The 15,881-nt window shown below is 45.6% G+C and overlaps 2 protein-coding genes across 2 annotated transcripts; both read left to right on the top strand.

The window, feature by feature from the left end:
• Positions 1-362: 362 nt before the first annotated feature.
• LOC109160480 (altered inheritance of mitochondria protein 3-like) lies at positions 363-1,028 on the top strand. Its single transcript, XM_019308765.1, has one exon. The coding sequence runs from the start codon at positions 363-365 to the stop codon at positions 1,026-1,028; it is 666 nt and encodes a 221-aa protein (XP_019164310.1).
• A 165-nt stretch (positions 1,029-1,193) lies between these two features.
• LOC109160479 lies at positions 1,194-2,306 on the top strand. Its single transcript, XM_019308764.1, has 2 exons — positions 1,194-1,523; positions 1,623-2,306. Exons 1-2 carry the CDS (start codon positions 1,194-1,196, stop codon positions 2,304-2,306), a joined length of 1,014 nt encoding a protein of 337 aa, XP_019164309.1.
• Positions 2,307-15,881: the final 13,575 nt, after the last annotated feature.

The following is a 15,881-nucleotide window of genomic DNA, read 5'->3' as shown; positions in this document are numbered from 1 at the left end:
ACGCGCTGACAGGTAGGGCTCGCGGGGTGGAGACACGTGGTTGCTACGTGGGTTACATGCCGGCCGGCCGGAGCTGTGTCTCCGGCCTAGCGGCTATAAATACCCACGACGGCAACAGTGTGGGGGACTTTTTGAACGATTGATAGACTAGTTACAGAGCATCACGACCGCAGTCAGTCGGCCCTCAGAATAGCCACTTAGATTGTATTAGGTCCTTCAAAACGATCAATAAAAGATTTACTTGCTTTAACTTGGTCATATTATTACTTTAACCGCATTACGTGGAATTAGTACTATCATTTTGGCACCGTCCGTGGGGACCCGTGCACGAAAGCTAACGTCTGACGAGCAACCGGTTCACAATGTATCCATTCATGTATCACACCCTATGCGATGATCAAGCAGATGCATCGAGCTCATCCGATCATCAGCCCACTCAGTATCAAGGTCAGACTGTAGACCTCAACCTCAACCTATCACCGCCACACCCGGCAGCACAGTACCTGGTCGCCCAGCAACCGGTTAGCTACATTCAACCGGGATATTCAACTCCCGGTCAGCAGTTCCCTTTCCCTGGGCAGTATCCGTACCTGGTCCCACCTCCACAGTATGGGTACTGGCCCGGCCAGTCGATCTATTATACACCACCGACTGACTATCCCCCTTACACGCCTGCGCACACGGCTCCAGCCCCCGCTCCTTCGATTTACTCGACTGGTCCGACCGAGCCGGAGCTTCAGCCCACTTCCCGGGCTAGGTGCTCGGCTCGTTCGAGGTTGGGGTCGCAGGGTGCCGAGGCCATGGAGGTACCACGGCAGGCCCAGCAGGTACAGTCGGAGTTACAAGCCCAAGCGAAGGACCCCGAAGTTGGAGCCAACCGAGCAGTAGCATTCGAGCGGCTCTGTCCAGCCATGCGGCAACGATTGGGACCACAGGACTCAAGCCGGCGCTCAGTAGATTCACCGATGAGAGAGGCCAGCCAGAAGGGTTCATCTGCGCATAGTGGGTCAAAATCACATCGTCGATGACGCGCCTGGGAATCGGCCCACGCCTAGACGATCGAGCTTAATGAGACCCGGGGATTGCTTAACGACCTCCAAGAAGAGTTTAATTGGTTTGAAAACGAGCACGCGATAAGGCCCCTGGTCGATCAATCAGCCTCCTTACTGAGGACACCCTTCACGGCGGAGATAATGACCCAGCCTTACCCGCTCGATCTGCAAGTCCCGAGCAACAAAGGTTATGATGGCCGTACGGACCCTGAGGTCAATGTCAATACTTACTACGACAACATGATGATGATGGGCGTGTCTGACGCCGTGATGTGTAGGGCTTTCTACTCCACGCTTTCCGGTCGAGCGGCGGAGTGGTTTCGAATGTTGCAGCCGGGTTCCATCTCGGATTTTGCCACTTTGGCAGTGAAATTTATGCGGAAGTTTGTTACTTCCAAGATTGTGAGAAAGCCCTACATGTACTTGGAGAAGGCCAAGCAGCTGGAGGGGGAAAGCTTGTCCGACTTTTTGGTCAAGTAGAAAGCCGCGGTCAGGGAGGTTGAACCAATGGACGATCTTACGGCCATCCATATGCTCCATATTTCCCTCCGGGCCGGCTATTTATACTAGGACTTCATCCTCCATCCCCCGACCACGTACGAAGAGGCCCTCCGAAGGGTGACGGATTACGCTAACGCCGGAGAAGCGAATGCCGTCACGAGATCGCAAGAGGTCGGGACTTCATCCTGTAAACCCATCGGTCGGGCGGAGCATCGATCGGGTGATGATCATCCCCTACCCCGCACCCGGCCTGGCGAGTTCACGTCTTTGAACCGATCTGCGGCGGAAGCCATGCAGTACGCCCAGTCCTGCAATCTCATTCGCCTCCCTCATCCCGGGCAAGACGGACCGGATAAATCTAAGCATTGCGCTTATCACCGTTGTGTCGGGCATGACACGGAGGAGTGCACACACTTAAGGCAGCTGTTGGAAGACTTGCTCAGTATGGGAAAGCTGAATAAGTGTGTGGGTAAAAGGGAAGAGACAAAGAAGGATACCGACCAGAGAGATCACAGGCGCTCTCACCACCGCTCAGATCGCTCCGATCGTTCAGATCGGTCGGGTCAAGACCATAGGGACCCGGACCCTAAATCTAGCAGCCGACCAGCGGCCAAACCGACCATCCATGTGATCTTTGGCGGTTTGGAGGACGCTTCCGGACCGAGGGAGAATTGCCCAGTCGCGATCGTAAATTCCCGTGATACCAGGAAAAGGCAGAAGATGGAGCCCATCACCTCCACCCTGGAGGATTAACCTAACGGTGGTGACCACGGATTGGAAGCCCTCGTGGTCACGATTGATGTGAACGGGACTGATGTCCATAGAGTCATGGTGGACATGGGGAACAGTGTTAACGTCCTTTATTTGGACGTATTTGAGAAGCTTAACTTGGACAAGGGCGAGCTGATTCCGGTCGGCGTACCCTTGTCGGGATTCACCGGCGCCCTCATTCGCCTCGAAGGCAAGATCACACTCCCGGTCGAGATCTGCACCCCGCCAAAGTCTGTTAAAACCGAGTTGGAGTTTGTTGTGGTAAATCTGCACTGCGTCCACAACATCATCTTGGCCCGACCCGCCATAATGAAGATCGGTGGGATAATTTCAATGCCCCATCTATGCATGAAATTCCCCACCCCAAATGGGGTCGGTGTGGTACGCGGAGATGTCCAATCCGCGAGAAAATGTTACACCCAGGCCGTCAACAAGCGTGATACTGACATGTCTTCCCGGGTGAATACGATCGTAAAGGAAGCAACCAGTGATCGGAAGGAGCAACCTGAACCTTCCGAGGAAATCGAAGAAGTTCCCTTGTCCGAGGACCGACCGGACAGGAAGATAAAGATTGGTCGGGCCCTTACCCCCGAGCTGCGATTGGAAGTATTGACAATTCGTCGGGAATTTGCCGACATCTTTGCGTGGGGGCCCGAGGACATGCCCGGGATCAACTAAACAGTCATTTGCCATAAACTTGCCGTAGATCCCGCGGCGAAGCCGGTCGTTCAAAAGACGCGGCATTTATCTTCCGATCGCCGAGAATTCATGAGAGAAGAGGTAAAAAAGATGGCGGCGATCGAGCACATCCGACCGGTTATCTATCCCGAGTGGGTGGCTAACATTGTTCTTGTTCCCAAGCCCCCAGCATGGAGGATGCGCATAGACTTTACTGGCCTCAACAAAGCATGCCCGCTCGACCCGTACCCGCTCCCGAGCATTCATCAAATGGTCGACGAGACGGCCGGGGCCGAGCTCATGAGCTTCATGGATGCCTTTAATGGCACGTTTGGTTCACGGAATAGGCCTGGAATGGCATAACATTCCCAGTAATAAGCCTATTCTATTGTTTGGTAAAAAATTTTATTCCTAGGAAGGACCTATTCCCCTTACAAGGGGAATAGCTATTACTAGGGGACCCCCTGGTATTAACCTATTCCTGAGTCCTCAGGAATAGATGTTATATTTTATTTCTTATTTTACCCTTTCTCCCTTTCTCTCTATTTTGCATCTCTTTGGATATGATTCTCTCTCTGATTAGTCTCTGCCATTGTTGAACTGCTACAACCCAGGGCAGCAACTGAAACACTCGAAATACATGACTCCATGGTTCAAGATACGTCTCTCCGGATCGAAGTTGTTGAATCCGCAAAAGCTCAGGCAGTGCCGATGAGACCACCGACCTAGAAACATCTCCAGCAACAGAAAATGCAGCCCAAACGGCCTGAAAACCTCCGGCATCGACGCGCCCCACACCTCTAGGAACTCCTCCGAACCCGGCCATGTCTCCGCCGTATACCGCCCCTTCGGCACCGCCAGAAACATCCCCAAACTCATATTATTCCGCCGTGTACCGCCCCTTAGGCGTTGATGGTCCTCCAATCACAATCGCGCCCTCTCGCCGGTGGATCAACGATCGGAGGGCAGAGCTGTAGTCGACGCCTCATCGCGACCATCTGAATCATCGGAGGCAGAGTACTTCCAGACCCTCCTCCGACCACATATCCATCGCTGCCATCATCTGAATCATCGACTGCCGAAAATCTTAGACTCCTTAACGACAGCAACTGAGCCGCTGGCCGCGTAAGTGTGGAGGAACTGTACTCGTCCTCATCATCAATGTAATTGGATTCGCACTTGGCAGTTGGCACTGCGGCGGCGGGTATGGATTTGTGTTGGGTATAAATTTGCGTAGAAATTAGTTTGGGTGTGGATTTGTGTTGGGTATGGATTTGCGTAGAATTAGTTTGGGTGTGGATTTGTGTTGGGTAATAATAATAATAATAATAATAATAATAATAATAATAATAATAATAATAATAATAATAATAATAATAATAATAATAATAATAAAATTAATAATAATAATAATAATAATAATAAAGTAGATTTTTTGCTCAGTCTTGATCATGATCGAAGACTACAGTGGATAAGAAGATTCCTTGCTATGAATTCATAGTTATATTTTATGAACATTGTAACTTTCATTGGATTGTTTTGAGTATTTTGTCAAAAATAACATATGTTATGCTTTTCCTGAATATTGTTAAATGTTCTTTAAAAATTTTGTTATTTATATGACTATTTTGTTTCATAATTTACAAATCATTATTTTAATATTATTGATAGGGAATAATGGTGATATGTTGATTACCAGGAAGTTGATTAGATAGTTGATTATGGAATGATGATTTATTGATGCCTAGTAGTGGTGGTGTTAATAATAATAATAATGATAATAATAATAATAATGATAACAACAACAACAATAATAATAATAATAATAATAATAATAATAATAATAATAATAATAATAATAATAATAATAACAATATTTTTTGTACAAGGACATTTATGTCTTTTAAACATATATTCTATTCTTATTCCTTAACCAACCAAACATTGGAATACAGTTCCCAATGTCTATTCCTTCAGTGAACCAAATAACAGAATACAATTTTTATTCTATTCCTTACCTATTCCATTCCATATGTAATAGCATTCCTATTCCCTCCAAATTTATTCCGTGAACCAAACGGGCTGTAAGGGTTATCACCAGGTAATGATGCACCATGAAGATGAGAGCAAGACAGCCTTCGTGACCCCGGATGGGCTATACTGTTACCGAGTGATGCCGTTCGTCCTTCACAACGCAGGAGAAACATATCAGAGGATGGTCAACATGCTCTTTGTAGATCTTTTGGGCCGAACGATGGAAGCATACTTAGACGATATGCTGGTCAAGAGTCGGGACCGGGCCGACCACACTCGGGAATGTTTTCAGATTATGCGGAGGTACCAGCTGAGATTGAACCCTAACAAGTGTATATTTGCGGTTCAAACGGGGAAGTTCCTTGGCTACATGATGACTAAAAGAGGGATCGAGCCCAACCCGGCCAAGGTCAAGGCTATTCTGGATATGCAACCGCCCACTATCGTGTGGGAGGTTCAACAATTGACCGGCCGGTTGACAGCCTTGAGCCGTTTCCTCTCCAAATTAGACGAGCGCGCCTTACCATTCTTCAAGGTATTGCGCAAAGTAAATGGATTCGTCTGGGACGATGAATGCCGAGCGGCTTTCGATGAGTTGAAGGAATATCTTATGTCGTCGATCGTATTGTCGAAGCCAGAGCTCAGGGAGCAGTTAGAGGTTTATCTCACCGTATCCGATCGAGCAGTAAGTGCAGTTTTGTGCCGAACCGATTCGGGGGGAGTCTAGCGACCGGTTTACTATGTGAGCCACGCGCTCCATGGTCCCAAGCTCCGGTACTCCCGGCTAGAGAAGGTGGTCTATGCTCTGTATATAGCTGCGAAGAAGCTAGCTCCTTACTTTCAAGGTAGAGCCATCCATGTGTTGACTGATCAGCCCATCGGACCAGTACTCCGCACCGCTTATTCTTCAGGGCGCTTAGTTAAGTGGGCGCTCATGCTGACTTAGTATGCCATTGAGTACCGTCCACGACCAGCAATAAAGGGTCAAGCGTTGGCAGGCTTCTTGGTCGAGTGCATCGCTCGGGAAACCTGACCCCCGGAGGTTGAGGACCCCGAGGCGGCGTGGTGGTCATTGGCCACTGACGGATCAAGTAGCAAAAAAGGAGCAGGGGGAAGGGTCGTGGTCACAAGCCTGGAGGGTATCAAAGTATACTTTGCATTGATGTATCAGTTCCATCCGACCAATAATGAAGTCGAGTACGAGGCCTTTGTCAACGGCCTACAATGCGATCAGGATTTGGGGGCTGACTACATCCGGGCTCAGACAGATTCTGCGCTTGTGGTCGGACAGGTCCTGGGTGACTATGAAGTAAATGGTGAGCGATTACAAGCCTACCGGGACCTTGCTATGGAGAAGCTCACCTTGTTCTGGGGGTACACCATTCGACATGTTCCCCGACTAGACAATGCTGATGCAGACATCTTGTCTAAGTTGGCACAAGACGCCCTGGAACACATATCTAAAATTGCTCGGATTTTAGTAATCCCGAGGCACAACATTCACCGGTTGCCGGTCGTACCCATCCAATCGGCGGAGGACAATTGGATCACGGATTTGATGGAATACCTCCAGCATGGTCGGTTACCAGACGACCCCCAGGGTGCTCGGAAAGCCAAGCTCAGAGCTCCAAGGTTTCAGGTCCAAGATGGTCGTCTGTACATGCGGTCGTATGGAGGCCCGCTCATGCGTTGTTTAACAGCGTTCGAAGCTGATTTGGTAATGAAGGAATTGCATTCGGGCATCTGCTCGTCGCATCAAGGAGGACGATCATTAGCCCGCCGTATCATGCTGATCGGGTATTACTAGCCGTCTCTTCAGCTAGATTGTGAGAAACTTGCAAGAGGGTGCGAGACGTGCCAATTATTTGCTCGGATGCCTGGACGACCGGCCACTTTCTACCAGCCGGTCACGACTGCAATTCCTTTTGCTAGGTGGGGGTAGACATTTTGGGGCCATTCCCACAACTATCCAGCAGGAGACGGTTAGTCATTGTCGCCATCGAGGCATCGACTATTTCTCCAAGTGGATCGAGGCCGAGCCATTAGCCACAATCACTTCCCAACAGTGTGCTAGGTTTCTTTGGCGGAATGTCGTTTCCCGATTCGACGTGCCCGTTCACCTCATCAGCGACAATGGCTGACAGTTTGTAAGCCAATACTTTCAAAACTTCCTTGCAACGATCGGGACAACATCTATCCGATCGTCAGTGGCTTATCCTCAGGGAAACGGACAGGTCGAGAATGCCAACCGGACAATTCTGGAAGGTCTGAAGAAGAAGTTGCACTCTGCTGGTCGTAGCTGGGCCGATGAACTTCCTTATGTAATTTGGACTTATCGCACGACCCCAAGAGAAGCAACTTTGGAGACACCATTCGCCCTAGTCTATGGGGCCGAGGCTCGACTCCAGATCGAGGCATGGATCCCGACCGCTAGGGAGCAATCTTACAACGCCGAGGAAAACGAACACTCCATGGTCGTGGATCTTGACGGGGTCGAAGAGAAAAGAGAGCTAGCCGCTCAGCGTATAGTTGAGTATCAGAAGAGAGTGAAGAGTTCGAAGGATGTCCGTGTCAACCCTCGGTATTTCCAAGTCGGAGACTACGTTTTACGCCGTCGGGAGACAAGTCAGCCTTTGGAAGGGGGAAAACTAGCTCAGAATTGGGAAGGTCCCTACATCGTCACGGTCGTAGTGCGACCGGGAACCTACCGGTTGGAGACAACGACCGGGAGACAGATCGAGGGCACGTGGAATTCCGAGTACCTCGTCCTATTTAGACATTAGTCTTTTTGTAATTGTAGATGGATTGGGGGCTTAGACCTGCGAGTGGGCCCGCCCATCGCTTACCACTTGTACATTTGTAAATTACTAACCGTCTGCGAACGGGGATTGTTAATGTATATACGATCGGTGATTGCTCGTCAGTTTGCACACGGCGGCCCGATCGGTTTTTTCAATTGCTTAAGTATGAAGTAGGTTATGTCAAATCTGTTTCACCAATCGGTTGTAATCTTCCCGATCGAGACTCGGCATCAGCGAATGAAGAGGGGTTTTTCGCCCCACATAACACCTCTCCCTCGGTCCTGACCGATAGGGGTGTACAGCTAATTGGCTCTAATAGCCATCTACCTAATTGGCTCTAATAGCCATCTACATCTAGGCCGGTCGAACTCTAACGACCGGTTATAGCACTCATCTTCGGCGGACCAGAGCTACATCAAGATCTCCCCGATTCGTCTAACTTTTTTCCAGTGTCACACTCACTCGTGCCTTGTGTGCACAACAGTGTGGGGGCTAGGATGAAGGAATGAAGAATAAGGAACATGGCCGGACGATCGGGAAAATCCTGAACGAACAGGCCAACAAATTTTTAAGAGGCCAAAAGGCCATTGGGTCGGGACATGCACGACTAGACCAGTAGGTCAAAGGGTCGGGCAAAGGATGACCGCCATGCAAACAAACAAAAACAAAAGCATAAAATAAACCGAGCGAAACAAGTTTTGACAAAAAATTAACTTCATTAATCAAACAAAAATGGAGTTTACTTAACAAAAATGAAGAGGTAAAATACACGGTCGGAAGCTACACGACCTAGTGTACTTCTCCGCAGCGCTACTGGGCTCGGCTACATCCTCGTCAGGGAGGGTCGTCAAGACCAGCTGAAGTTCCTCACCTTCAAGGACTTCTTCCATTATTGACTGGGTTTTAGCACGCATCCTCTGCTGGCCGGATTTGAATGCCCAATGCCCGAACTTCCAAATCATAGACTCCCCGACCTTGTCCTTCCGCAGCTCACGGAAGAATTCTTGGGCCGACATTTCGTCCCGACAAAGGAACCGCGTTAGATCGCCAAGATTTCCCAATCGGGACTTGAGTTCCGACACCTCCCCGAGAGCTTCCTTGGCGGCCTTCTCGACCAGATCTAGGGCCCTCTTTGCCTCCTGAGCCACTTTCTCCGCAAGGTCCCGACCTTCCTTCGCCTTCTTCAGTTCGGCCTGGAGGGCGGTAATCTCCCCCAATCGCCGATCGGCGACCTTCTTCAGTGATCGGCCTCGTTGGCCAGCAGCGCTCGGTGTTGAAGGACTTGAGCCGCTCGGGATAGCTGCAAAACAATCGGGATTAGCCCTAGCAACAGCAGTTGTATGAAGATATGAAGATAAGAGATTCTTACCTCGACCAGATCTTGGCCAATTTTCTCGGCCACCTGGGTCGGGGTCAGCTTTATCATATCCTCCCTGACCGGCCCGAGATTACCTATCCGGGTGAGGATTGATGCATCGCCCGTGATGGCCTCGACCTGAGGGCTCGGGCTGCCCTGCTTCCTTCGGCGCTTCAGTGCGCCGCAGTCTTCGGCCGCCTTCTCCTTGCCCTTACGGGCAGTCACCCGAGAGACCAAGACGTCAGCTGTCTCGACCACATAGCCTTCGGCTATGGTGACAGTTGCGGTCGCGCCTATCGGCCGAGCGGCCGGGATTAGTTGCTCTTTGGACGGCCCGGCCGTCGTCTTCTTCTTCCCAAGTGCAATCTTCGCTCGGGGGGGCTCGGGGTGCTTCTTCTTCCTCAAAACCTTGTGCCATTTCTACAAACAAAGAACAAAATGGTTAGATCGAGGTAAAAGCCAGATCGGGGAGTTAGGGTCGGGAACGATCAGTTAGTGTTCGACCTTCGTTCGCCGGCTCGACCCGAGTAGCCGCCCTCGTAATCGTTACGCCCGATGGCTCCGGCTGGTACTTCTCTTCAAGGTCGTACCGTGGCGATGGCAGTCGAGCCTCGTCATAGCTCTCCCTCGAGCGGAAGATCTTGTACTCATGGATCTCGCTCGAGATCTTGGAAACAGCATCCCGTAAGGCCTTAGTCTCGACCGGCGTGACTTGCTTCCTATAGTGGGTGCTCCACGTTTTCACGACTGGGAGGATCCATGGGTCGTACTCGACTGAGAATATCCTGTTCTTCCAGCCGTTGTTATTCCCGGGCAAACTCTCGATCGTGCACAAGTCCGTCCGGGATTAGATCATCAGGAATCCGCCTCCATACTTGGCCGGCAAGGTCTTCACCTGGTAGATGAAGTTGAACAACTCCATCGTGCACGCGACCTCGTACCGAGCACAGATTTGAGGGAAGCAGGCCAAGATCCTATGTGCATTCGGGCAGATCTGGGCCGGGACCACTCGGTAGTAGCCCAGGAATGCGGTCAAGAGAGCGGAGAAGGGGAATGCGATCGGGGCTAGCAGTGAGACGTAGTGCATCCAGATCCATTTGCCTTGGTGACGCTCGATGATGTTTCCCAGATGCCGTTGGGTGTCGAAGCGAACTCGACCGTTGAGCAGGGCGGAAATCCTCGCCGCTTCTCGCGACGTCAGTAAGCTTTCTTGCTACTCGACACTCTCGCTGTTCAAAAGGATGAACTCGCCGTCGGCTGGTGCGGGTGGGACAACCAGGTCTTTTTCGACCGGGTCTGGTGTGGCCTCCCGATCGACAGTCGGAGGTGCTGCCTGGGGGTACGCCCCAATCACCCGGGTCGGCGTTTCCCAAGCGGCTTTAGTCGAGGAGCGTCGCCCGCTCATCGTAGTCTCGCCGCTTCTGCTGCTCGATCCGCTCGAGCTAGACGACCTTTGTCGCTCGGAGGCTCTTTGTCGTCTTTGAACGACCTCTGGTGAAGACGCTTCAACGTCTATCTCTTCGCTCAGTTGCTCGATCGCGTCGTAATAATCCGCGCCCGAGACGTTCTGACTGTCTGTGTCCGACATTCTGTCTTCCTAACGGGCGGTCTGGATTTTGTTATGGTCAGGTACGACCCAATCGTGGTCAGTTAAGGGCCATAGTCGGCCATTGCGAGGTAACATAAAGCGATAAAGTAAAAAATCTAGAGAAGAGAGAAATTACCGAGTGATTGCAGATAGATGAAAAAGCTAAAATGCTGGTTGCTCGACCGACTCTTGGATTTACTTGCTCGGGATGCTCCAATCGACTTAGAGGGTTGGTAAAAGTTCAAATGAATTTCAGAAGGGCCTATTTATAGGGGAACTTTTGGGCGGGAAACGGCCCACTTGCGCGAGGTGACTGTTCCGGACTCCGGGGCGCGCAGAAGCCGACACGTGGCATGACAGAATGACAGCTGTCCGGTCGGGTTTGGCCGCGGTTGATTGGACTTTTTCATCCCGTCCCATTTTTTCCCGGGCGGTTAAAAAGGCCCGGGCTGGGGGGCTCTTGGTAGGGAATACCCCGACCGACATGCCACGTGTTTTATTGTTGTTTATGCAGTTTACAGGTCGGATATTCCTGAAGGAACCCGGTCGGACCCGACCGGTACAGCTCCCGACTGACGTCTTCAACAGCCGATCGATGGCCATTGGATGACAGAGCTGAGAAGAAGCACGTGGCAACGTTACACGCTGACCAGCATGGCTCGCGGGGTGGAGACACGTGGTTGCTAGGTGGGTTACATGCCGGCCGGTCGGAGCTGTGTCTCCGGCCTAGCGGCTATAAATACCCACGGCGACAACAGTGTGGGAGACTTTTGGAACGATCGATAGGCTATTTACAGAGCATCTCGACCACAGTCAGTCGGCCCTCGGAATAGCCACTTAGATTGTATTAGGTCCTTCAACACGATCAATAAAAGATTTACTTACTTTAACTTGGTCATATTATTACTTTGACCGCATTACGTGGAATTAGTATTATCATTCACTAAAATAATGTTTGCAACTTTAACACTAGTCTAAATTAAATACCTAGTCTAAAAATAATAGTCTAAATAAATACTACTTTTGGTTTAAATTTCTCTAAGTCTTCTTAATTCTCTTTTGGGTATTGTCATTGTCTTCATCTTCCGTACTTGTCATCTTCTTTTTCATTGGTAGTGTGTTATGTGCAATTGGGTTACTGATGGTAGCATATATAGAGGGTTGTCGTGCAATGAAATTATGGTGTAGGAAGTTTTAGATTTGCCTTGATGTGTATATGACTATGATACTTAGTTGTACAATGAACTCTTTATTTTGCCAATGTCAATTGATATTTGTCAGTGATAGTTTTTTTCCCTAGATGTTTTATGTGCTGTGAGATGCGTGTCGTAGATTATCATATGAAAGTATTGAACAAAATATTAATATTTATTATATTTTTTAAAAATACTTGGTAAATACATATATAACATATTTTGTCTCATAACTTTGATATTTAATTACAAGATAGTGTAAAAAGAAGACAATGGATAATATAATGAATATAATGAATTAATGAATTTGAAGGTAAGAAATCTTTAAATGGTAGAAAATAAAAATAATATAACTAATGAAATTATATCTCTTTTTTAATTTTTTATAATGAATAATTTTTTTTAATAAAGGTATTATAAACATCAAATTCTAAATCAATTAAATCAATATGTATTATTTTTTGTTGTAGCTACTAATTTATTTTTTTTAATTTAATAAGAGTAATAAAGTGGTTTACTTACTTTTCATCCACAAGAGTAAATTCATTGATTTTTCTTTTATTTCAATTCGTTGTTGAGACAAATTTTTTTGAGAGTTTGTCAATGACAATTACTACAATTGTTGTCAATAGAGAATGACAATAAATAATTTAAAATATATAGTTACAATATATATTGTTATAATGATATAGTAAAAATTAACTTACAAATTTCTCTAGAAGTTTTCATGCATTGATAAAATTCTAAGAATGATGTGTAAACTTGTTCAATTGGAGCAAGTGGAATGTCAACATTGTCAATTCTTTGGAAAATGGTCCTATCGTTTTAGAGTCCAGGTGTAATTGTATTTCTAATCAACAACTTTATAGTTAATTCGCGCAGGTTTGAAAATGATGTAAGAACAATTTTATCCGATAAAAAAAAAAAGACAGTATTTGTAAAGTAATGTAGAATTTTATCATAATAGAAATACATACAAAAAATATTAATACCATAATGATCTAAATCATTCCAATAACGTAAAAACATAATTAAAATATTGAGTCTTGTTTTAAATGCAACAAAATGATTTTCAAGGTTGCTGATTTATAATCTTTGATACTCAACTTTGAATGCTATGTATTTAGTCGGGCTAATTATTTGACCAAAATTTATGTTAAATTTTATATTGTATTTTTAAAAATACATTTTAATGTATTCATAGTATATGTTCAACATTTATGCCAACTCAAATTGGGATGGAGTTTGAACCTATGACCTTTCTTATAGAAATTAATAAGTTAAGAATAATAAATATTTAATGGAATATTAGTTACTAAAGTTTATACAAACGGAATGCATGGTTATTTAAGGGAAGAAAATAATATAATAGAGAGTAAATAAGGAAAATCATAAAAAAAAAATACTAAAATCAAAATAATATGAACCATCAATTTCAACAAACAATTACACCAACATTTTTTTTTGTTCCCCTTAAGGGTCTCTAACTTTATTGGCTCTTATTAGATTTGTAGATTGTAGATTTGTAGATGTAGATAAGTAATACGGAATATATTTTTTCACAAAAATATACAATTTTTATTATAAGTAACTCTTCAACTCTTAATATTACATTTTCAATCAAAAAAATTACATTTTTTGTCATAACTATTACATTTTCTCTCATAAGTAGCAATTAAACAATTTATGCATAATTAGTATTAAAATTTTCTCATAAGTAACTAATCGATAGTAAATATTATATTTTGATTGAAAAGTATTATACTTTTCTTTATTCTAGTCCGATCCAATTCATTTTCAAATAGTTATTGATAAATGTAAAAAGTCCAGACTAAAGAAAATGAAGCAAAAAAATTTAAATATTTTTTTTAATCCTTGGGGCTTTGGGATTTGATGGATTTAATTAACCCTGTTTAGTTTGGAATTGTTGGAATGTCTTACAACTCCTTGCATAATTAGCACAGTCCTTAGCCATGTTAGGGCAAAAGGGCAAATTATACCGTGCCCAGGGTGCACAATGCATTGTGCGCCCTTGCCCAAAACACGTCGTTTTGTATCTTTTCGCGTGTCTGCTGTTAACTCCTTAAAAAAAATCATGTTTTGAATGTACAGAATTGTATAATAGAATACCCAGAATTTTATGCCTGGAGCACATAATTTTATAACTGAATACACATAATCTTTTTTGAAAGGATAATACACATAATCTAACATAATACATAATATACATAAACTCTTAACATAATAGACATTAACTCTTAACTCTTTAAAAAAACAAATCAATGTTTCGAATGTACAGAATTATATAATAGAATGTATAGAATTTTATACCTAAAAACATAGAATTTTATACTTGGAAACACATAATTTTATAACGAAAATTCCCAATGCATGTTTCGAATGTACAGAATTATATAATAGAATGCACATAATTTTATACCTGAAATTAACAAAACGAAGTCGTTTTGGAGGCGCGGGGTGCACATTGCTATGTGTGCCCTGGTGCACGGTATAACGATTGTGTAACACCCCTAATTTTTAAAACATTTAAGACTTACGAAATAAAGGTGAATCTAACATTAATTCTCAAACAGAGCATAAGCTAAGCATAAGAGCCGGGGTGCTATGCCACATCTAAGCTAGAGAACTTAGATGCACAGGCTAAACTAACTAAACAAAGCATAAATCCATAAATCCATAACCGAGTACAAATCAAGGCACACAGGCCAACCAACAAATACTTAACTAACTAATTAAGCTAGGTCTTTGTATCCATCTAGCGCACTCTGAAACTACTGATCTGCACCTAAAAAGCATGCGGTGTAACAACCGTCAGCAAATAATGCTGGTAGCCCACTCCCACTCGTTAAGTACAATATAGGTAGATATAAGAAAACCATTTTGAGACTGGAATACATATATAATCCTAAACAAACTCTAGCTTTAAAACCAAGATCAAGACTCAAGGCATAACAACAGGTTTAGCATTACGAATCATCATAAAGATACTAGCATGAGTCCTAACTCGCAAGGTAAGATAATCACAAAGCTCAATAATAAAAAATAATAACAACAAGAAGGCACAACAACCACTGTTGCAAAAATCGCGCCTAGGCGCCGATTAATCGGCGCCCTAGGCGGTCCCCAGGCGCCTAGCGATTTTTTCAACATTGACAACAACACACAATAGCAATAACAACAATCGTATCACAATCCAGCCTTATACCAAGTTTCAACCTTTACTCCTCTCCATCCTTATATCAGTTCCAACTTGCACTTCCAAGCCACCCTTATAACGCCACCCCCCTTATCCCTCCGGAGAACTTCATGGCTCCCCTCCAACATATCTCCAACATGCCACGGATCTGATAGCACTGCAGTTCCATTCGCATGATCCGTGCCTCTAGCACCACTACCAAGGGGTCAGCGCATATAGCTCTGACAAGGCAACGCAGTGCTTATAACTTGATCTATGCCTTTAGCAAACTAATCAAGGTTGGTCCGTGCCTTCAACACGATAACCGAATGGTCTATGCCTTTAGCACAATAATCAGGCACTCGTTGTGCCAAACTCCAATAATTCTTTTCCACCAATCACATCCCTTTCTCATCAGGTACAATCAATTAATCAACACGCACAACAACAACAGTGGCCACCGCTCAATAACAACAACAATCAATACACATCAACACATAGCAAGGGGTAGTCAAAGGGAAGGGCACAATAATCACATAGACTTTTGTCAACAAACGTCATCAACATAAACATGCAACCCACAAGATACAACCTAAACTCTACGTCCCAAGATAATGAGTCAACCGCAAGACACACACGAGATCATACAAATCTCATCCTAGGCCAACGGGATACCAACTTAACCACATGCAATCACCAAGACTCACAAC

The sequence above is a fragment of the Ipomoea nil genome, unplaced genomic scaffold (assembly GCF_001879475.1).
Source record: "Ipomoea nil cultivar Tokyo-kokei standard unplaced genomic scaffold, Asagao_1.1 scaffold2848, whole genome shotgun sequence".
Lineage (NCBI taxonomy): Eukaryota > Viridiplantae > Streptophyta > Magnoliopsida > Solanales > Convolvulaceae > Ipomoea > Ipomoea nil.
The sequence above is the reverse complement of the archived record's forward strand: the minus strand, read 5'-3'. Positions and strand labels throughout refer to the sequence as shown.

Bases quoted from the DNA above. Each gene is read 5' to 3' on its own strand.
- LOC109160480 (XM_019308765.1), top strand. From the start codon at position 363: ATGTATCCATTCATGTATCACACCCTATGCGATGATCAAGCAGATGCA.
- LOC109160479 (XM_019308764.1), top strand. From the start codon at position 1,194: ATGACCCAGCCTTACCCGCTCGATCTGCAAGTCCCGAGCAACAAAGGT. The intron at 1,524-1,622 runs GTCAAGTAGAAA...TATTTATACTAG, and splicing joins AAAGCTTGTCCGACTTTTTG to GACTTCATCCTCCATCCCCC.